We start from the raw sequence: 22,669 nt of genomic DNA on the forward strand, positions 1-22,669 counted from the left end.
AAAAATAGAACTACCCTACTATCCAGCAATTGCATTATTAGGTATTTACCTCAATGATACAAAAATACAGATTCAAAGGGGTACATGCACCCCAATGTATATAGCAGTATATAGCAGCATTATCAATAATAGCCAAACTATGGAGAGAGACTAAATGTCCATTGACTGATGAATGGATAAAGAGGAGGTGATACACACACACACACACACACACACACACACACACACACACAATGGAATATTATATTACTCGGCGATCAAAAAGAATGAAATCTTGCTATTTGCAACAATGTGGGTGGAGCTAGAATGTATTATATGCTAAATGAAAAGAGTCAATCAGAGAAAGACAAATACCACATGATTTCACTCATATGCGGAATTTAAGAAACAAAACATATGGGAAGAGGGGTAAGAGGAGGAAGGGAAACTAACAAGAGACTCTTAAAGGTGGAGAACAAAATGAGGTTTGATGGAGGGAGGAGGGAGAAGGATGGGCTAGATGGGTGACGGGGATTAAGAAGGGCACTTGTTATGATGAGCACTGGGTGTTGAATGTAAATAATGAACCACTGAATTCTACTCCTGAAACCAATACCATACCATAGGTTAACTAAAATTAAAAAAAAAAAGAATGGTTGCTGTCACTACATCAGTCACACTAAGAGAATCAGGAAAAGAGTCTTGCTGTACTTATGAAATACACACACCCTCTTCACTCTATCACAACTCTCTTGCTCTAAATTAGTGTGCCCATCCTCTTAGTTTGCCCAGGACAGTCCTGTTTCATGCCTATTTTCCTAATAGAATTATTAAAATCATATCTTTTCATTCTCAAAGTGTCTCAGTTTGGACAACTAACCAGACAGTTACTGAAAATCAATTAGCAATTCGGCTTGAGCCCTCCATCTGTCTTAAATCATCCTGATCCTTAGACTCAGCTGAACTTTGATTTGAACTTTGATCACTTCTCTGCCTTTCCTGTCCACCCCAGTGTCTGATGCTCTACACTTGGAGCTCTTCTCAGGACATACAGGACATATTCTTTCCATTTTCTTTCCTTTTAGTGGTCACCTCACCTTCTCTTTCCTGGGCTTTTCCAGATATTAAATAGTGATGAAGAGGGCTTCATAACCTGCCTATCTATCTGCTCAGAGCATCTCTGGGAGTGGAATTTCCCCTCTGGAAATTGCTCCGAGTTAAATGTACAGTCAAATAATGTAGTTTCAGCCCATGCTCTTTGTTTCTTCAGAATAGAGGCTTGCATGGATCACTTAGGCATGGCCTTATGTTTCCTGTTCTGTTGTATAAGCTCGGGCAAGTGGGGTCGGGGTGACGATGGATAATGCAATTAATACAGTGCGATGATGCCAAAAGAAACACATTTTCTTGGTGATATGTTTGCACTTGTTCTCTTCACACACCAGCTGAGAAGGAAGCACCTGTGTCAGCTTGGCCAGGAGCCCCCTGGCTGCTTGTGTGCTTGATCAGGTGGAGGTCATGAAGGGCATGGATGAAACAGAAAGCAATCTCATTCTCTTTCCAAAATACTCGGATTAGATAGGGAGGAGTGGATAGCCCTGGTGCGCAGACTTGGGAGAGGGCAGGACCGAGGCCGTGCAAGTTCAGGGACCACCCTCACTGTGTGTTCTGAATAAATGGAGCTCCTACCCCTTTGTATTCTATTGCATACAACATCTGCATGCACATGTCTGGTGTCTGCTGCTCTGAAGAAAAGTACTTAGGGGGAAACAACATATAAAAAAAGGTTTGGGGGGAAGTTTTTCATTTATTCAACAAGTAATATGTATTTTGTCTTGCGCTCTGTGCCAGGTGCTGTTAATATATTCTGGGGGATGTGGCAGGGATGTATATAGTGTGTGTGAGATGATAGAAAATACATGTATTGATCTCTGCCCCTGGTTCCTAGCACAGAGCTCCTAACATCCTTATAATTTCTTAAATGATAATACTAGGAGTATCTCTTGTTCTAATATTTGTCTTTCACTCTGTCCCTAATCCAGGGCTCCTAAAACTTTGTAAATTCCTAAGTGATAAGAGCACGAGGAGTGTCTTTTGTTCTAACGAAAGTAAGTCTGAGTGGGCCCCTGGATGACTCCTCAATGGCAGCTGGTCACGAGAAAGACCAAGCTATGATTAGAAACTTGGAATTTTCGGCCCCATCCTCCATTCTTCAGAGAGAGGAGAGGAGCCGGAAATTGAATCGAATTAATAATTGATCATGCCTCATGAGGAAACCTCTATAAAAATCTCAGTAGTCAGGGGATTGGAGAGTTTCCAGGCTGATGAATACAACCACACTGGGGGGGGCGGTGATGTACCCCAACTCCAGGGAACAGAAGCTCCTGCACTCAGAACCCTCTGAGATCTCGCCCTATGTGTCTCTTCATCTGGCTGTTCATCTGTATCCTTTATCATATGCTTCAACAATCTGGTAAACTGAGGTGTTTTCCTGAGTTCTGGGAATTGCTCTAGCAAATTAATTGGACCTGAGGTGGGGGAGGTGTCTTTGGAATCTCTGATCTATAGCTGGTTGGTCAGAAGCACAAGTGATAAGGTGCTCCAATGGCATAATTGGTTAGCATGCAGTACTTACACAGAAGCACAGGTGATACCTTGGGCTTGCAACTGGCATCTGAAGTGTATGTTTGGGAGTGTGTGTGTGTGTGTGTGTGTGTGTGTGTGTTGGACAGGGGTAAGTCTTGTGAGATTGAGCCCTTAACCCGTGGAATCTGATTCTATCTCTGGTTTGATAGTGTTGAATTCTTGGAGACTTTGCTGGTCTGAGAATTGCTTGATGGTGTGGGGAAAAACCTCTGCACATTTAGTAACCAGAAGTGTTGTGTGTGAGTAGGAGGCTCGCAGGGAAGACACACGTAGTAGGGAAGAACTGGATTTTCCCTACACAAGTGAAAAGCTGAGTTTTTTCCATTTTAACATCTGTATGCATATAGTAGTGCACTCTGTTATGGCGGAGTCTACATTTTAGTGAATGGGGACAGACAATAAATACAATAAAACATACAGTATATAGCGTTTTGGGTGGTAAGTGTTACGGAAAAAAGCAGAGAAGGTTAAGGGAGAGCTACAGTTCAGAGCAGGTGGTTGCAAATTTAAAAACAAGCAATCAGAATAGGCTTCAGAGATAAGGTGACATATGAGCAAAAACTTAGAAATAAGGGAGAGACACAGACAAATATCTGGGAGAAAACCTTCTAAATAGAGGGGACAGCCCATGTAAAGTCCCTGAAGGGGAAATGTGCCTGGCGTGTTCAGAAGGAGTAAGGCCCCTGTGGCTGAAGGTGGTGGGAGGAGGGGGGAGGAGCAGGAGAGGAGATGAGAGGCAAGGGGAGCTGGTAGGTGAAATAGGGCAGGCTTTAAGGTCATTTAACTTGGAAATAAATGGGAGGCCTAGGCTTCCCAGCTGAGGCTTTTAATTGCATTATTGCCTAACGCATCTTGATGGATATTGTGCAATTTAATTCCTGCAGGAAATGTTCAGTATTTGTGTTTCTTTTGAATGTGAGACAGGCTAATTCCTTGCACACTGTACATTCATTAGGTTTACAATAAGCTCTGCTTTCAAGTACAGGGCTTTCCACATAGAGGCACTTGTTAAATGAATAAATGAACAAATGAGGCTGGCATTTTAGCTCCCTCCAAGTAGGTTCTCAATGTATTATTGCCAGTTTCTTGCCTCCATGCCCTTTTCTCACTTGGGCTCTATTCAGCTGCCTGTGCTCTTTCAACTGTATATTTTTCTGCCTGTCTTTGCCCATCCCATTTCCGCTTGCTTGAGACGCTCTCCCCAAACCTTCTTAATTCTGCCTAATATTAAAGACCCAGGACAAGCTCCACTTCCTCCGGGAAGCCGCTCCAGACTCTCTGAACTTTGTTGCCTTTTCTGAGCTCCTATAGCATTATTCGTCTGACAGCAATCATTGGCTTAGTATCTACCGACTTGCATCATTTTTGGTGTTTATTAAAAAAAAACAGTTTGCACTCTTTCTGTGCATTTGCCAACAAATACACGAATGAATGTTAGCATCTTAGGGAGATATTTTCACCATTTTTGTTTTATAGAAGCTGGCTGGATACGAGGGGCTCAGACTTGGCGCATCTGACGCAGATTAATAAACAAGCAGTGCACCGGGACCAGGACCTAAATCGTACTCCAGACAAGCCAAAGTCACCGTCCTTCCTATTCATTAAAGGGTTAATCTAGCACTTCCTTTCCACGCCCAGCTCCACGCCCAGCTAACTCCACCCCTCCCAGGGAGTCTTAAGCAGCCGCGGTGCAGGAAGCTTGTCCTTGGCGGGATGCCGTAGTGGCCCTGTCCCGGTGGCTCAGTTGCCCTGCGAACATGGCGGCCTCCGAGTCAGCGCCGGCGGTGAATCCAGGCACCGCGGAGGCTGAGGAGGAGACGATTCTCTATGACTTGTTGGTCAACACCGAGTGGCCCTCGGAGACAGAAGTGCAGGTGAACCAGGCCCCTCCAGAGCTGCGGCCAGCATGGCGCGGACGCTGTCCGGGCAGAGCCACGTAAACTAGAGCCACGTAGGGGAGTGGAGCTGGGTGGGAGGGGGAGCAAGGTTCCGCCGCTTGTACCGTCGCCTTGGCAACGGCACCGCGGGCTAGCTGGGGTCTGGTTCCGCTAAAGCAGGGGTACCTGAGATCCCTCCTGGGCTCCCAATTCTGTTGTCGGGATAGAACCTCGGGCTCTGGGTCTCAGTTTCATTGTATTTGGAGGGGAGGCACAGCGTTGGGACTCCAGGGTCCTTCTGCTGTCTGGACTCTGGGTGGTCCTTTCAGGAAGGCGAGGCAGGAGCTGACCAGGGCTGAGCCTCATCTGCAGCGGGAGAACTTTCTAGGACCCTACAGTCATCTCAGCAGCTGGAGGGCCGCCACTGAAACCTTTACTCCTTGGGGCTGAATTGCGCCCATTCTTGTGTACTTCAGTAAAGAAGCATTTAGTGTGCTTGTATGTCCGTCCGTGTCCCAAATACCGTGTTGGGCGCTGGGCATAGGAAGGTGAATAACTTTTATGGTGCCTGCAGTCTAGACTGGGGCTAGTCCAGTAAACATTTTTCATCACTTAGCGTAATTGCGCTGTGCTGGTGGTGTGAACAGAATGCTGCCAGAGGGAAAAGTGAGGAGGTGCTGATCCGCAGTTAGGTTTCCTGCTAAAGAAGGGGTTCTAGAGGTTGGTAACCTGCACTGGACCTTAGGGTCTGCGGTCATTCCGTAGAGAGGGGCCTCTCAGCGCACGGTGAATAGTAGGGGCCAGGAACCCACATTTATTCAACACATTTTTTGAGTGCCTAACTTGTGCCAGTCATTGTTTTCGACTCACAGGATGCAGCAAGGGCCAAAAGGACTTCTATTAAAATCAGGCAGTCCCACCATATGAATTCTTTTTTCACATCTTTCCTGGGTGTTTCTTTACTGGAGAAACTACTCATTTTCCTATAAAGTTTGTAGTTTTTCTTTAACCTCCTTCCCCCTTGCAGTTTCTGCTTGTCTTGAATAATGTATTTTTTAGGCTGGCAGAGATCTGCATACATACTACTGTTTTTCGAGTACAGTATTTACTTAGTTTATGTTTGTCTTGAACAAAGTGAATATTGTAGGTCCTGCAGCTAGGATGTTGTTGCTGCTGCTATTGGTTGAACAAATACTGGTTTTCACTGCGTAGCACCCGCTGGTTAATTACAGGAATGTTTCAGAGTGCTTAACATTTTAAATTGATTAAAAAAAGAAGCACAGTATCAGCTTACATTGAAACCTCGGAGCACTTTTTTTTTTTTTTTTTTTTTGGTTCTATTGATTTCAGCTGTCTAACTTCAAGCTCTTGGAAGGGCAATTGCATCGGATTCATCTTTGTAACCCTCCCCGGGACCAAATTGTGTCTTAACTGCAAAGCGGATAATCAGTTCATGTTTGTGGAATGGAATCGTTTTTCTGTGCTTTTAAGACCTATCTGTCTGCCCTTACTGCTCCTTCCTTAACAGTACATGAGGGCGTTTTATTCATTATTTGTTGCTTCTGCGATTGTTCACCCTACTCGGTTTAGTCTACACTTAAGGAACTATTTAATACAGCAATTGGATATCAGTGTGTTAGTGGGATTTCCTCTGTGGGTCTACAACAAATAATAAGCTTGCCTCCAAGATACGAGTTTATTAATCCGTATGACCACTTTTCCAAGCAAAACTTATTTTAGGCCACTGTAACCCACCCAAATAGCCTGTGCTGGACTGGCAACTAGTATGGTCTTGGGCTGGTGTTTTGCTGTTTGGTGTTTGAGGGGCACTTGGGTGGCTCAGTTGGTTAAAGGTCCGACTTCAGCTCAGGTCATGATCTTGCAGTCTGGGTTTGAGCCCTTCATCGGGCTCTGTGCTGACGAGTCAGAGCCTGGAGCCTGGCGCCTGCTTGAGATTCTGTGTTTCCCTCGCTCTCTGCCCTTCCCCCACTCATGCTCTGTCTCTGTCTTTCAAAAATGTATACATGTTAAAGAAAAATTAATTACGTGATGTTTGGTATTTGACTTTCCATCTTGAATCTTTGTATTCCCTAGCAAAGTTTGTGCTGACAAATGCCTGTAACTCCACTGTGCTCAGTTTTGCTCCCACCGTTTTCAGTCCTGCTTTTCCTTCTTTTGTCTCTGAATAGTAGTTTTTAAATACTGGTAGCTGTACCCTGTACTGAGCATTAGCAAAAGAATATAATTTTACATGTTGTGTAAGTATCACAAGGAAATTCTCAAATGTAATACATTTTTCTTTCCAATTGCAGTCTAGAGGCAACCGAAAACATGGTGCATCCTTTATCATCACCAAAGCAATTAGAGGTAATGTAGCTTATTTATTTTTCTCTATATAATGATAAGAGCAGATAATTTTTTTCCCATTTCATTTGTAACTTTATTGTTTTTGAAACTTTAGGAGTTTTAAAAATGTTCTTTAGACTTATAACAGAAAGCCTGATAAAAGTGAATAGCATACATGTTACCTGAATTTAATTTTTTATATGTATGCATATTATGTATGATATATGGGTATATAGGTGTATATGCCGATATATGTGTGCATACACACATTTTTAATGCAGTTGAGAGCTAAAATATGGCTTAACTTTAACCATTATGAATGTATTCTAGAAGAAATGAAGAAAGTCAAATCCAGTATGGGTCCCAGAGAGTCTAGACATTGAAAGTGAAAAGGCAATGACCAGCTGTTTTAAGTGGTTTACACGATATTTCTGCTACATCTGGCCAGAGTTCTTCAGATTAAATATTTTATCAACCAGAGCATTCATGTAACTGCTGACAGAGTTTACATATATATACGAGCTCACGGTATCAGAGCAAGTCTTCAGCACTTGTTGCTAAGCTCGTGCTATGGGGACTTTATGTACATTTATTGATACAGTCCTTTGCCAGACCAGCAAGGTAGGTACTGTTATGACTTCGTGTTTTTAGATGAGGAAACTTGCCCAGGATTATTCATTTGGAATTTGACTGCGTGTCTTTCTGCCTCCCAAGCTCATCCTCATAATGCTGGTGAATTTGAGCTACTTACACAGAGAAGATTCAGTTTCAAAGGAGTCGAGTCTTGAAATTAACTATTTTATCTCCTGATAAAGATTATTTTCTGATACAAGTGCTAGCATATTCAGTTTTCATTGTGACTAATGTTTTGAAATTTTGAAAATTTAGAAAATGTACCCAGGTGATAAAATTCATTAGAGAAATTTAGAGAATATGGAAAACGACAAACTTAAATGAACAATTTCTCATTTTACCACCCAGAGAAAACCTGTTGCCCTTCAGATCTTTTTTCATTGATACACATCTACATGTTCACACACACATACACGTTTTATTTTTTTTCAATTTTTTTAATGTTTATTTATTTTGAGAAAGGGGGTGTGTGTAAGCAGTGGAGAGACAGAGCGAGAGAGAGAGAGAGACAGAGAAAGAGGGAAGCCCAAGCAGATTCCACAGTGTCTGCACAGAGCCTGATGTGGGGCTCGATCTCACAAACTGAGATCATGACCTGAGCCGAAATCCAGAGTCGGACGCTCAACCTACTGAGCGACTCAGGTGCTGCCACACATACACATTTTGATAGGATCATATAAAACATTACTTGTCAATAGGATAGTTAGCCTTAAAAATAAAACTGTCAGTTATTTTACCAGTAAAAATGGGTTTATTCAGGAATAACAGAATTGCAATTCAGGACATGCAAGTTACAGCAAAACTACAGCCAAGTTCAACAGAGGAGGGGAACGTTATTTTCTGGAGGAGGAAGTAGTCGTGAGGAGTTGTTTTGAACTAAAAAGCCATTGGAGAAAAGAGTTCTGGGTGATGATGGTTTCTCATGGCCCGAATTGCAGAGGTAGTCGATTTCTTACTGGCGATGTGACAGTACAGCTCTTCCTTGTTGGGGCCTGTAACAGGATATTTTCTTGTTGATGACTCTTCTGTTGAGGTCTGATGCTTCTTCTTGTAGTTAATGTCAAGTGGTACTGCTCTCCCTTCTGGCCTCCTGACTCGACTTAAGTGAGGTGTCCCTTTATTTTCAGTGTGTTAGAGATTTGTGTCTGCTTGACTTCTGCATTTTAGGTATTATTTTTTAAAATCTTTGCTACAAAATATAATAGTATCTTAATTTTTGTACAAATATTTTGGTTTTAAAGGGTGGTTACTGTGACTTCTACTTTATGGTTTTATTAAAGCCTGTTCGGTGAAATTTACATCTCAAACCACCTTTACTTTTTTATACTGTTAGAAAATCCTTCAAAGTTTTGAGTAACAAAAACTTGGGCCTTAATATAAAAAAGTACATGATCTTATAAAAGTTACAGTGCATATTAGATTATATTCCCTTATTTTAAGAATTTTGTTCTACATATTTTGTAATGACTCAGCAGTATATTTTAGGTTTATTGTCGATGAAGCTATTTTGAAAGTGATTCCTAAAGAATAGCTGATTCATATTTGGTTTTGCTATTTTTATTACAGATCGTTTATTATTTTTACGCCAATACATCTGGTACAGGTGAGTGTCGCTTCAGAGAATAGTATGAATGTCAAATACAAATATTATCTTATTTATGATTTGAGTTTTCATAATTGAATCCCAGATTGTGATACAGATGCTGACATTCCGGTGAATAAAATAGACCTTCTCAAACATTTGATATAGTGACAAGGTAGCTCAGTTGACTTAGGGTAATTTTTGTTCCTTAGTCCTTATTAAGAATATCTCAGGATGACTTCTGCTTTCTCTGAGTATTCTCAGCCTTATCTTGAATGCCCACATGATGAGTCTGTAGCTTCGGGATCTTTTTAAGAACAATTTTGTTTTTTACTGGATCAACAACTCTTGTGATCAGTATTCAGTTGCTGTGCATGGGGGGGCAGGGGGTCCTTTATGTTTCTGTTCTTGGGGACTTTTTAGTTCTTTTTAGTGTTAAGGATGTTTTAGGAATGGTGCAAATTTTCAGCCTTAAAAGAAACAAATGATCATTCTGACAAATGATACAGGTCTGCTCTTAGATAGGTATATAGGGATTGTTTTATAGATTTATTTAACACAGATTTTTTTTTCCTTAAGGACATTTAATCTTAAACTCTCCAGAGATAATAGAGACCTTTAGCTCTTCTCTAGGACTAGCTCTGATGTTTTTATGCTTTGTGTGTGTGTGTGTAAATTTAATCTTGTTTTTTAGGGGCTGTGGAGTATGATAGGGTAAAGAGATGAGAGTGGAGGGAGGGGCAAGGATGGGAGAGGAGTTTAGAAGTAGGCTATTTTTTCCTGAGCTCACTGGGTGATCTAGCTTGCTAGTCCTGAACATCTTTGGGAAGTGTGGGCAGAAAATATCCAGTATAGGCCAGTGCACCTTGAAGTGATTGTCTAATCTTCCGGAGGATATGTTTTGTTACTTTCATAAGTAACGTGAAGTTAACTGAAAAAAGTTCAGTTTTTGCTCTTTCAGTTTATGGTAGTTAAAACTAAAGGTTTTGGGGCCAGTATTTGTTTCAAGTGGCTTTTTCTTTTAAAGTTTTTTTTTCTCTTTTAAGTATGAAATATTACAAACAGAATTATAGATACTGTAAGTTATAACAGGTTTATTATATTATCTACTTGTGTAGGCACATATATCTCCATGTGATTTAGGCAGTTGTTTGCTCCAGATAGCCTTCTCTCTCTTTGTGCAAAATGTTACAACTTGAGGTGCCCCCACCCCTCACTTCCCTTGGAGAGGATGGATATTCTTCTCTTCCATCTGTTGATGCTATCACTCACATGCGTGTTTCCTATCTTTGTTATGGTATTTCTGTAACTACCATGGTATTAAATATTTTGTGTTTTAGAAATGAATGCGAGTACACTGAACATATAGTACTGATATATATGTATATATATATTTTTAACTGGTTTTAAAGTTTATTTATTTTGAGAGAGAGCGAGAGAGTGTGTGCGAGTGGGGGAGGGACAGAGAGACAAGTATAGAGAGGATCCCAAGTGGGTTCTAAGCCACCAGGAGCCCCATTACTGACATATTTTATTTATTTATCTAAAACAAGTATTGTCATTTTATTTTGTTTTTTAAAATTTTTTTTTGAGAGAAGGCGCAAGTGAGTGAGGGGCAGAGAGAGAGAGAATGAGGAGAGCGAGAGAGAAAAGTGGCTTGAGCTCATCCCATGTGGGATTTGAACTCACAAACCATGAGATCATGACCTGAGCAGAAGTCAGATGTTTAAAGACTGAGCCACACAGGCGCCCACCGATATATTTTAATTACAGATCTTTTTAGCCTCCTTTTTTTGTTTTCTATTTTACACAATTTTTGTTTTGTTCTTTTTCTTTTTTTTTTTCTTTCACTAGCTTGTTTTCTTTATTCTTTTCCACCTATTGTCTTGACTTCCTCCTGTGTCACTCTTGCTTTGTTGTATCTGCTCACGCACCCGCGGTGGATCCTTCCCTCCTGTCTTTTATGAATGATGTTAGTGTGAGCTTCCGCTTAGCTACTCTTGCACCACTTGAGTGAATTTGACATTGCGGTCTGATCTTGCATGTAGTAAAGGCTTGGGGTTTTGTTTTTTCACAGGGGAGTTCATTCCCGTGCCCCCACAGACCAAATTCTAGACTGAGATGAGCTTCTAGAACACCCTCCCCCCCTCCCCCGGGGCCCTGGGAGGCTCTGGCTCTTCCGTCACCGAGTGACGTGCAGTCTCTGATGGGTGCTGGCCTTCGCAGGAGTCTCCCTTCCAACTCCTGTTCTCCCTGTGCCCCGCGGCTCATTTTCTGTCCCAGGTGTTCCCTCCTGATTTCATACCTGTAGCCAATTCTAACTTTAAGTTCCCTTTTCATTTCTAGTGCTTGGAGATTTCTCTTTCTTTCTTAAGAAATTTGTTACCGTTGAGTCAGAATTTCTAGGCAAGCATAGACGGAAAGGTTTCTTACAAGCTCACCTCTGCTATGTTACTGGCATCCTCCATAACCTTTCCTTAGAAAGCTTGTAACGTTTATACTTTTGAATATACCACCATGTTTTTCTGGAAAAAGAGTTATGTACCTGGTCAGAAGTTTCAGATAAGCAATTAGTAACTTTGGGTTTTAGGTTTGCCCATATTCGAATTTTATATTTTAGTGGAAAAAAAAATCCTCTCTTGTTATATAGATCTGTATGCTTTTTATAACATTTATCTACTTATATGTATTTTTTCTGATTAGATTTTAAGTTGGTTAATGTGTTGTTTCAGCCCTGTGCCTTTTTTGCTCCCTGATGGACTGGTTCGCTTGGTTAATAAACAGATACATTGGCATTTGGTACTTGCAAGGTAAGGTATTAAAAATTGATACAGTTTTCTTTAGTGGGGTTAGCACTTCAGTTTCGTTATGGATATTGGGGTCCTTTTGTCTTGCATTCTTGTTTGTTTTTTATTGTGTATAAATTCCTTTTACATATTATTTGTTACATATTATTTGTGTCTCTTCAATGAATTCCACTGTATTGAATCACTTTGTGCACACTTTGGTACCTTTTATGCTCGTTTAATTTTGAGGTCAAAAGTTGGATAATTGGGGGCGCCTGGGTGGCGCAGTCGGTTAAGCGTCCGACTTCAGCCAGGTCACGATCTCGCGGTCCGTGAGTTCGAGCCCCGCGTCGGGCTCTGGGCTGATGGCTCAGAGCCTGGAGCCTGTTTCCGATTCTGTGTCTCCCTCTCTCTCTGCCCCTCCCCCGTTCATGCTCTGTCTCTCTCTGTCCCAAAAATAAAAAAAAAAAAAAAAAAAAAAAAAGTTGGATAATTGAAGGTGTGAAGAAGATAAATAATTTTTAACTTCTTAGAATAATTTCATCTTTAAAGACGGCTGCAAATATTCACGTAATTTTTTTTTTTTCCCCTCTCTATGAAAGCAATGGAAAAATTTTGGCTGCTGTTCAAGATCAGTGTGTGGAGATCAGGTAATTGTTAATATTACTCCTATTCAGAATTTTCCCTTGAGAAAATTTTCCTTCATTTATGGGAACTAAGTTTTTTGAAGGGCTTATTTAAAGGGCTTTTGCTCTTAACTCCCATAATTTTGTGGGTTGGTGTCAAACGGCAACTTCTGCCAATTACAGGACAAAGGATGCTTTGTTAGAGTCACATGGTCTCCTTCCCCAGATCCCTCCCTTCTCCCTTGGGCAGTTTTACTTTTTCAGTAGACCAGGCACATCTTCAGAACTCTGGGAGTCACTCTTGGTTGACTGGTCACTGCTAAATCCACTAAAACAGATGCTCAAGAAGGTATTGAAAAAGTAGGGGCCGCCTTGCTCTGTTGGCCTAAAGCTGTACGTGGTGTGAGTCTGCAAGACGAAGAGTACGTATTACTTGAGACCAGTGATATTCTCTGTCCTTTTGAGACATTCGTCGGTATTATATACACATCTGAAAGTCTTCTCTAAGCTGAGCTTTTCATGTACTTTATTTTTAAGTAATATATCAGTTGTGAAAGAAGTAGCAACAACAGAAAGTAACTCAGGAAAACTAGTTAATTTTTTTTTTTTTTTTTTTTTGGAAATTAGCACTAGCAGACTAAATGTGTTGAACTTCTAAAATTCGAGGCTACTTCTTTCTGCAGGCAAGGCCTGACTCTTGGTTTTCAAAAAATAAGTAAGGAGATCAGGATTTTAGGATATCGGTCAAAACTTTTTACCGATACTTCATTATTTTTTGATTAAACATAGTATAACGTGCATTCAGTTGTTCCCACCCCGGTGCTAGCTTTTTGTGCAGTTTCTTTCTTTTTCCAGTTATTCAAACAGAACTGGACCCCTCACCTTTTTGGGGAGTGGACAGAGGGCTTGCCCCCATTGGGGCATTGACTTCAGATGGGGAGGCTTCGTTTTGTGATCCCTCTTGAAATCCTCGGATGGAGAGGATTGGCACTAATGACAGGCTTTCAAAACTACATTGTTTGGGGCGCCTGGGTGGCTCAGTCGGTTAAGCACCAGACCTCGGCTCAGGTCATGATCTCATGGTTCGTGGGTTCAAGCCCCACGTGGGGCTCTGTGCTAACAGTTCAGGGCCTGCAGCCCACTTCAGATTCTGTCTGTCTGTCTCTCTCTCTCCCCCTCCCCTGCTTGCACGCGTGTGTGCACTCTCCCCCTCTCTCTCCCCCTCTCTCTCCCCCTCTCTCTCCCCCTCTCTCTCCCCCTCTCTCTCCCCCTCTCTCTCCCCCTCTCTCTCCCCCTCTCTCTCCCCCTCTCTCTCCCCCTCTCTCTCCCCCTCTCTCTCCCCCTCTGTCTCCCCCTCTGTCTCCCCCTCTCTCTCCCTTCCCCACCCCCTCTCCCCACCTCCCTCCCTCCCCCCCCCAGAAAGAAACATTAAAAAAAAACTGCATTGTTTAATTTGGCATGGCTTTAAAAAACAGACCCTTCTTTTTTTTCACAGCATCAGTGAGCATCAAGCTGGCACAGTTTTGAACTTGGCACTGCTGGTAGAAATGGGTTCGCACTTGCTCTCCGTGTGCTGTAGTGACGTGAAATCTGTCTGAGATGTGTACTTGTGGTGTGACTGTACAAAAACAGCGGTTAGTTGTCAAAACCTCCATCTTTCTCCCGTGAAATGAGAGCATCCGTGGAATGATTTTAGGTGTTAGGGTCAGAATGTGCGTGTGGGGATGGGATTGATATTTGGGCCAGTGAAGAGGAGTTTGACCGGGGGTCTCTAGAACTTGTTGATAACATTTTTGATGAAAGGAATAAAAAAATCATTTGTTTTTATAAAAGGATTTGCTACTGGATTGGTAGAGTGTAAAATATTTATAAAACTTGTACATACATCCAGCTCTAGGAATTCATTCACGTAGGTGGTGATCGAGATGAGGGGCTGAGGGAGGATTTCCAGGCAGCCGAAGTGATGCTCATCGAAATCTTGGTCATCTGGTCTGTAATTTGCAGAAGCTTTTGGTCACATTAGTGTATCTGAGGTCTCCTACGCGGTAGAGCACGAATTCCACCAGGAAGCCTTTCAGGAACATCCTTCCTATGGATCCTCCCCTTTACGCTCCTGAAATAATCAACACAGTGCTGTACTTTGTGATAAGATAACACCGATGACGTTGGGCACCCTTGCAAGTACTTCACAGGTGTTAATTCATTTCATCCTTGCAGAAGCCCCGTGAGGTAGCTTTTGCTATTTTTCTTCATTTTAGAAATGAGGAAGCTGGCACAAATGGTTAAATTTCTTTCTTGAGGATTTGAAGTCTGCTGTCCCAGCTTCGGTCTTCCTGCTCTTATCCAAGAATGCATACTACCTTTTGGTCACGTTGTTTAGCCATGTATGCTTGTATTTTTACATGTGGGTTTCCCCTGGTCTAGTTGGCGCCGCTGCTTTGCACAACCTCAGGGTTGTCCTTTCCTCAAAATTCAGTGTGAATGGGCTCTGGTGTCTGTGAGTCCAGCTACACTGTGTGCCTCGGAAGCAGGCCCTGTCTGTTTTCCCGAGCACTGGATATTTCCTTGAACATAATCGGTGCTCAGTTGGTGTTTGCTGAATAAGTAAGGTGTTTGCGAGTGGGACAGAGGCAGCAGACGCAGGGAGTGCCTCACCGGGTATAGTCCACTGACTGCTCAGCCTTGGCAGTCCGTTCCTTCTGCTGAATTAACAGACACACACAGTTTGTAGGGACCTGAAAGGAGAGTCTGAGCGAAGATGTGGAGTCATCATTAAAGAAAAAGGGGTGGGGTAGATCCTCAAAGTAAACCCTGTCAACGGTGGCCGAACCTGAATACTTAAGACCTTTGTTCTTGCTCTTCCACGTGTATTTTGTACTCCGGTGTGAAGAACACGTCCGATGCAAGATTGGCGCAGTCGTGATAGGAGTAGGCCGCTGGAGTTCGGGAAATACTGTTGATTGTATTAGACTATGAGTGATAACTCTAGTGTCTCGGGTCCTTATTCGTTACTTGGAAGCAGTCATAAATAGCAAATGGCAGGGAAAAAGATGGAAAGCTGAAACACATGTTAGTTTTAGTTTAGAGAGAGCCCTGCCTTTTGTAAGATCGGAGTAGGGCCGCTGTGTGTGTGTGTGTGTGTGTGTGTGTGTGTGTGTGTGTGTGTGTGTGGTGAGCGGCAGGTGGCCCCAGTCACTTGCTCTTATCTGGCACACCTAACCAACCTGCTTGTGTGCGGGGCTCACGTGGATGGAAAGTGACTTGTTGTGAATTGCTACTTATTAATCTGTAATTTGACAGTAAGTAGGTATTATGTGGCTAATGTGTGTTTCCTTTTTTCCTAAATAGTGAAGTAACAATTTCTTATGATTATGGGCTGTTATAAATATGGGAATTAGAAACCATCACAGAACCCAGTAAAAAGCATTAAAATAAGGGACTCTTCTAAAAAAGGCACCCGCCCCCAAATTTGCTTAAGTGAATACATTTGCGAAGTTTTGACAAAACCAAATTTATGTCTCTCTCCTTCACCTTTCTCAGCGAAAGAGCAATTATTAATTTGTGATGATCTGTATTAAGGATGAAAGAAATGAACACTGACTTAGGTCTAGTTTGTGCTAATTTATGCATTATGTCTTCTTTAATCCTTCCCTAAGCAATGAAGGTGGTATTACCCATCCCATTTTATTGAGAGGAAGATGAAACTCCTATTAAATATTTTGTCCAGGTTACCCAGATAGAGCTGAAATCAGGTCAACTTCACTTCAAAGACCATGTTCTTCTCTCTTCCGTGTGGAGGCTGAATAGTCAATTTCTTGAGGAAGTTTATTAACATATTTATAATTGGCTTTTGTCATAATACGGTATCTTAATAAATAGCTAAAAATATTAGTGTTTAAAATTTGTTTTAAAAGTAATGCTTAGTCACTTTACCAATATTAGAAAATAGTTAAGTATTCAAGAAAGAAGAACTACAAATTACAGTTCAGCTAAATGTTGTATGTTCTTTGGAATTTTTCTGTGTGTGTGTGTGTGTGTGTGTGTGGGTAATAGTCTAACAGTACTCTGCATTCTATTTGATATGTCTTCTCTTGATAAGTTTTGAAAATTATGAACATCTTTCCATGTCACATATAGTAATTGCGTAATATTTCATTGAGTGCAGTTGGCAAAATCTAATCTTATACTGGGTATATTTTTCTCTTTCATAAATTAGGCTCCATGAATTTCCTTGAGATCTGTGTGTATCTGTAATTATTTCCTAGAGATAACTTCATTATAGAAATTGAGGCAATGGATCAAATGACCGTAGACGTTAAGGTTTTAGATAATTGTTACTAAATTATTTTCTAGATGGTTTACCAACTTTTCATTTTTGAACATATAATAATTAAACTACTTAGGCATATATTTCAAGATCACAGATTTTAAATAGGTCACTGGTAACAAATATGGTCACTTATTAAAGCTATTTGATTTATTAAAAGCAAGACCTTTTTTTTCCCCTCTTAAAATGTTTATTTTTGAGAGAGAGCGGGGAGGGGCAGAGAGAGAGGGAGACAGAGGATCCGAAGCTGCACTGCCAGCGCAGAGCCTGATGGGGAGCTCGAACTCACGACCATGAAATCACGACCTGAGCCGAAATCAGAAATCAGATGCTTACCCGACTGAGCCAGCCAGGTGCCCTGATCTTTTTTCTTAAGTGATTTAAACTTTGTAATATGATACAGACCGTGGTTCGTGACCAAAATCAGTCTGTGGAGCTTTAAAAAAAACATTGTTTCTTGGATCCCATTCCATATTTGCTGAATCAGAACCTTTGGGGAGGGGGCCAATGTCTCAATTGTATTAAAAGACCATGCTTAATCTCATTCTTGTATTGCTGTATTCTAGGTATAGCTCCATTTCTGGTGAAATAAGGTTGGGAGAAAATGTCGCCAATGAAAGGGTCTTGTTTGAGCACAAATCCATGTCTGAGAGAAGGACTGGTTTAGTGTTGTGCAGACAAGTTGTCTCTTGTATCATTTTTGTGGGGTTTCATAGTACGACAAAATATGTTGTGATGGTGAAACTATTGGCTTAATTTTACGCATATTTTGCAGGTCCACAAAAGATGATTTTACATCCATTATTGGGAAATGTCAAGGTAAGAGTTTCCAAAATATTTGCAAAATGGAAGTTTCAAAGTTGCAACAGTTAACAGTATTTCTTAAAAGTCAGAATAGATGTTAAATATTAACAAAGATTGTTGTGACTTTATTAAATACTTTTAAAACATCTTAACTGATTTCTCTTACTGTCTTAAAATGTTTTGCTTAGTCCATTTTGGACCATTTTGAAGAGATGTGAAATTGAAGCTGTTTTTAAAATAAAAGTCTGTGCCAGTTTTGGGATAAAGTATTTGTGTCCCTAATCTTTTTTTTTTTTTTTTTTGACTTTTTAAAAATTTTAATCTCTACATTCAGTGTGGGTCTTGAAATCATGACCTCGAGATCCATGAGTCACATGCTGTACTGACTGAACCAGCCAGGCACCTCTAGTCTTTTATTTTGAATTCAATGCAAAAAAAAGTATAAGTCAAGTGTTGGAATTTACTCATTCTTCTGGTGACGTATTCAACGCCAATTACTATCCCTTATGTATATGAACCATTTTGCGGGGTACTAGGGATATGATTGTGAGCAAAAAGTCACTGTCCCCTACCTCATGAAGTATATAGACACTCAAAGTAGAAGTACAAACTGTGACAAATCTGATGAAGGAAAAATACAGAGCAGAGTGAGAGTTTAACCAGGGCTGTGTGACAAGATTGTTAAGAAAAAGTGACTTTGGAAATCAGCCTGAAGGATGAGTAGAAGAGTAGCCATGGGGCGTGTTTCTTTCTGCAGGAGCAGGAGGAAAAGGCAGAGGGAACCTTACAGGAAGAGAAGAATTAGGAGGACGCTAAATTAGGAGATAAATGCAACCACCATGTATGTTTTACTTGACCTGCAGTTCCATCTGTCTGACCTTGGGTTAGTTAGTTAGTGTAGTAGTTGTAGGAATGAGAACGATGGTAATCATGGTTGTTGCGATGGTGACAACAAATATGTATTGTGTCCTTACTCTGTGCCAGCCACTGTATTTAGGGTTTCACTTACATTTTCTCATTTAGTTGGAAGAACATGGTGTACATATTTTATCTTAAAGTAACATTAGGGTAAAATAAATCCTTGACAGCGAAAGAAAGCTAGGAGAAGGAAGACATGAATAGTTTTGAAATCTACAAAATACTGGTTCTATCGAGGATTTTCCCCAACGTCCCCAAGGAAATGCTTAAGCTCCTTGTCAGATGCACCCTCAGTAAGTGGCTCAGGGCGAGTTTCCTTCTCATTTTTGCCATTTTTGGCCATGCACATCGGTTCTGAAAATTAAAGATCATGTGTTTGGAAAATGTTTTCAGTTTTCATATGAATGGCAATATTCTGTTAGTATGTCAGAATTGCTCTAATAATTTTATAATTCCACATATGCTAGTAGGTAAGGTAGTAATAGAGTTCTTACGGAGTTGTCTTTACAAATAGTATATATTATAACTTAAAAGCAAATGTAACATTGCCTATTTGTTTATATAAACTTATTTCTCCTTCTTATAATCTGTTCTTTGGCTCTGTTCCCTAGATTGTCAATGATACCATTAGCTGTACCAAGCCAGTAATCCTTTTTCCTTCTTTTCTTTTTCTCCTCCTTTTCTCCTCCTTTTTCCTTCTCTGTCTTCTTTGACAAGTATTTATTAAGCTGCTACTGTGTGCCAGACACTCTTCCAGGGTGCTACATGTGAAGTGAGGAGTAAGCCTTAGACGACCTGGATTTAAGGGTTTGTAGTCCATCAGGGGAAGAGACACATAATTCACTGCAGTTGTAGTGAGCGACACAGTGGGGAAGCATTGCCTTAGCTTAATGTCACCAAGCTCTGGGAACCTGTTAAAATATCTCTTGCCTCCATTTCTGCACTTCTGCCATCACAGCGCTAGCACTGGTTTTTAACATTTTCACTCTTTTTTTTTTTTTTTTTTTTTTTTTTTTTTTAGTAAGTCTCCTGACAAGGTTTTCTTCTGTTTGCCTCTCAACAGATCCACACTTCACACCAGATTCATTGCTCTTAAATGAGAATTCTGTCAGGTTACCCTTCAAATCTGGCTCCCCTGCTTTCTAGAAATGTGACCTTGGATGTTACCGTACCTCTCTGAGCTTCAATTATCTGTAATATGGGCATAATACTATAGATTGGGTTGTGGAAACAATATGAGCTAATATATGTAAAGCTCTTAGCATAATGTCTGATGTATGCTAAGTACTTAGGAGACCTTAAGTGATCGCTTTTGCTACTGCTACCAGTACTGTTAATCTGCCTAAAATCTTTCGTTTGTTCCCCACTGACTGTAGAGTGCAGCTCATTTTTTTCTGACCTTTCAGTCTGTGTGTCCCTTAAGATCTCCTTGCCATACATCCCGTGTTCTAGCACAGATCCTCTTGTGCTTTTCCAGCCCCCTCCCCGCCCCGTGCTTTTCACGCCTTGGTACAGATAGTTCCTTTTGCCTAGAAACTCTCACTTTTATATTTAATTAACGAGTCTTGCATATTTCAGTTCAGGCATCAGCTCTTTTGGGAAACCTCCCTCCCTGCCTGCTTCCTCCTCATTTGTGCATCTTTCTTAATGTTTTCCTTGGACTTGTTTGAACATGTATCACCATACATAGGCTAATCTGCTTTTTTCCCCTTAGTTGTTGCTATGCTTATCTGTTTCCCGGTTAGACTGTAAATTCTTTGAAGGCAGGGCTCCCATCTTATTCAGCTTTTTTTTTGTTCCTGGTGCCTAGCATGGTGTCTAACACCATAGTAGGCACACGGTTTTTGACCCTGTCAAATGGGTAATGACACTTGAGAACTATTACAATAATGTTTGTAAGTTTGTGTGTGAACCAAGTATATTTGTCTATTTCCTGTGAGTTAGTTTTAGAAGTTCATGACTATATATATATATAGATTTATAATTTGTATGTAGAGAGAGGGAAGGAGGGAGAGAGAAAGAGAAAGTGAGACTGAGTGAGTGGGGGGTGGGGAGCAGAGGAAGAGGGAGAGAGATTCTTATGCGGGCTCTATGCCTGACATGGGGCTTGATCTCACAACCCTGGGATTGTGACCTGAGCCAGAATAGTCAGTCGGAAGCCTAACTGACTGAGCCATCCAGGTGTCCCCTGCCCCCACCATGCTTTTATTCTTACTGCACACAAATGTGTATACATGCCACAAACAATAAGGGTAGATAAGAGGTCCTGTTTGCTTAGTAACCTGTTGAGAATAATAGAAGGAGAGTGGTGTGTGTGCATTTCTAAAGTTTGGAGTACTAGCATTTTCTGAATTTAGTCTCAGTAATCTTCACCAGCGCTTATTAAAGCAGACCAGACCTGGCTTAAGTAATGCGTAAGGATCAAGATGTTCCCAGAAGGATAATTTAGGGATAGATATTCAATTATGTTTTTCCCAGTGCTGTGCTTCTGTTGGGTGAGGGCTTGGGGGGCCCGTGGTGAGCTGCTGAGAAGCATGTTCAGCATGTTGGAGTGATTCAGACATGCAGGGTCCTTTTGAGCTGTGACATTAGACATCCACTCTTAACCAGTACGTAAACTGAAAGATCTACAAGTTAACATGAAAATAGGAAGCTTATCCCTCTGTATTTCACACAAATTATAATATTTGTTAGAGGTTTTAGTGCATACAGTTAATGTGGCAGCATGGATGGGATAATAATGCTTTGCGAACTAATGTTTTATTTTGTTGGCTTCCAAATGTATGAATTTATGACCTTAATGCTGCATTAATGGCTTCTTTCCATTTCATATAATTTGAGGTAATGATCATTTGCTTATTATCTGACTCTTCTTTATAGGAATAACTCTCATATGCCAAATGAGATTTCCTGTGTCTGCCTGGAGAAAAGGAGCCAGATTGTTGTTAATGCATTTTTGAAACTACATATTGCAGAGTCTGCAAACTAAAATAGGAACTGTTTGGTTCCACTTTGATATTTTTCAATTATTGCTTTATAAAATATATGCCATTTGAGAATGTTTTAAATGTGGGTTGCAACTTGTTTTGGCTCTGTTTGCCAGGCCATAAATACTAGTCTTCTCTTCCTGTCTTGAATAGTGACCTAAATACTACCACAAGGAATTAGACTTTTTTTTTTTAAATTTTTTTTATTTTTTTTAGAGCTGTACTATGTTAAGAGATTTTTCTCCTATTTCTGATTTTGAGATCCTGTAAACCAGAGCTTCTGGTACCAAGCAGTAGTTCGCCTGTTGTGAGGAGCTGAGGTTCCCTCAGTGCACTGGTGGCCTGGTGGGCCCCATGACAGCCCAGGCCCAGACACCGTCTTTTGTGTTTTTGTATTTCTAGAACCTGGCTCGATATCTCGATATTTTGTAGCTTCCATCACGTTTCTGTTGACATTCTCTATATACTGCCTATGTTTATGTTTTTCTTTGAATTCCCAACTATGCTATAATAGCTGGTTTGAAGTCCTTGTCTCTCATTCCTCAGTTTGTAGCATTTCTGGGCGTGTTTCTATTGGCTGGGTTTTCCCATGATTGTGTATATTTTCCTGCACTTTAGATTGTACGCTCAACATTATGGAGCTGAGTTAGCGAGCCTTGTTATCATCCCTACTAGAGTATTGAGGTTTGCTCTGGGAAGTAGTTAATCAGCTTAATTTTTTAAGGCTTTTTTTTTTTTTTAATTTTTTTAAAGTCTTCTAACATAGGTTTAGAATAGCTTTTATTTTGGGGTTAGGTTAGTCCTACTTTATGATGGAGTCTTTCTGGGATGTCTTATGAAAGCTCCGAGTGTTCACGAACGTCTCTCCACTCTGATGAGGTGGAACTCAAACATTTCCAAATCCTCTCCCACCTCTGGAAGTCGCTTTTGCCGATAGTCAGTCCCCTTCTCCTTGGCGGTGTGGCCCTGTGGAATGTGTGTGTGTGTGTGGCCAAAGACCCAGGGCTCATCTCTGCACATTTTTCAATCTCCTTCTCTGCCTCCCTCACTTCCCTCTGGAAAGCTGCCTTGCAGGTGGTTTTCAGCTCTGTAGCTCCCGTGTAGCTCTGTGACTCCATTCTTTATCTACTCAGTTCCTTGAGATTTGCACGTGCAGCT

The 22,669-nt window shown here is 41.0% G+C and overlaps 1 protein-coding gene across 1 annotated transcript in view; it reads left to right on the plus strand.

Moving 5' to 3' along the window:
* Nucleotides 1–4,357: 4,357 nt before the first annotated feature.
* NBAS (NBAS subunit of NRZ tethering complex) overlaps nt 4,358–22,669 on the plus strand; it is a 334,006-nt gene continuing 315,694 nt past the window's right edge. The window contains exons 1-6 of the mRNA XM_047068027.1: nt 4,358–4,499; nt 6,815–6,869; nt 9,048–9,084; nt 11,796–11,873; nt 12,452–12,499; nt 17,578–17,621. Coding sequence (XP_046923983.1) covers nt 4,383–4,499; nt 6,815–6,869; nt 9,048–9,084; nt 11,796–11,873; nt 12,452–12,499; nt 17,578–17,621 — 379 coding nt within the window. The 5' untranslated portion in view covers nt 4,358–4,382. The remainder of the gene's footprint in view (nt 4,500–6,814; nt 6,870–9,047; nt 9,085–11,795; nt 11,874–12,451; nt 12,500–17,577; nt 17,622–22,669) is intronic.

This window comes from Lynx rufus, unplaced genomic scaffold, assembly GCF_022079265.1.
Source record: "Lynx rufus isolate CCGP_SWC_20201006 ecotype Redwood Valley unplaced genomic scaffold, mLynRuf1.p SCAF_8, whole genome shotgun sequence".
Taxonomy (NCBI): Eukaryota; Metazoa; Chordata; class Mammalia; order Carnivora; family Felidae; genus Lynx; species Lynx rufus.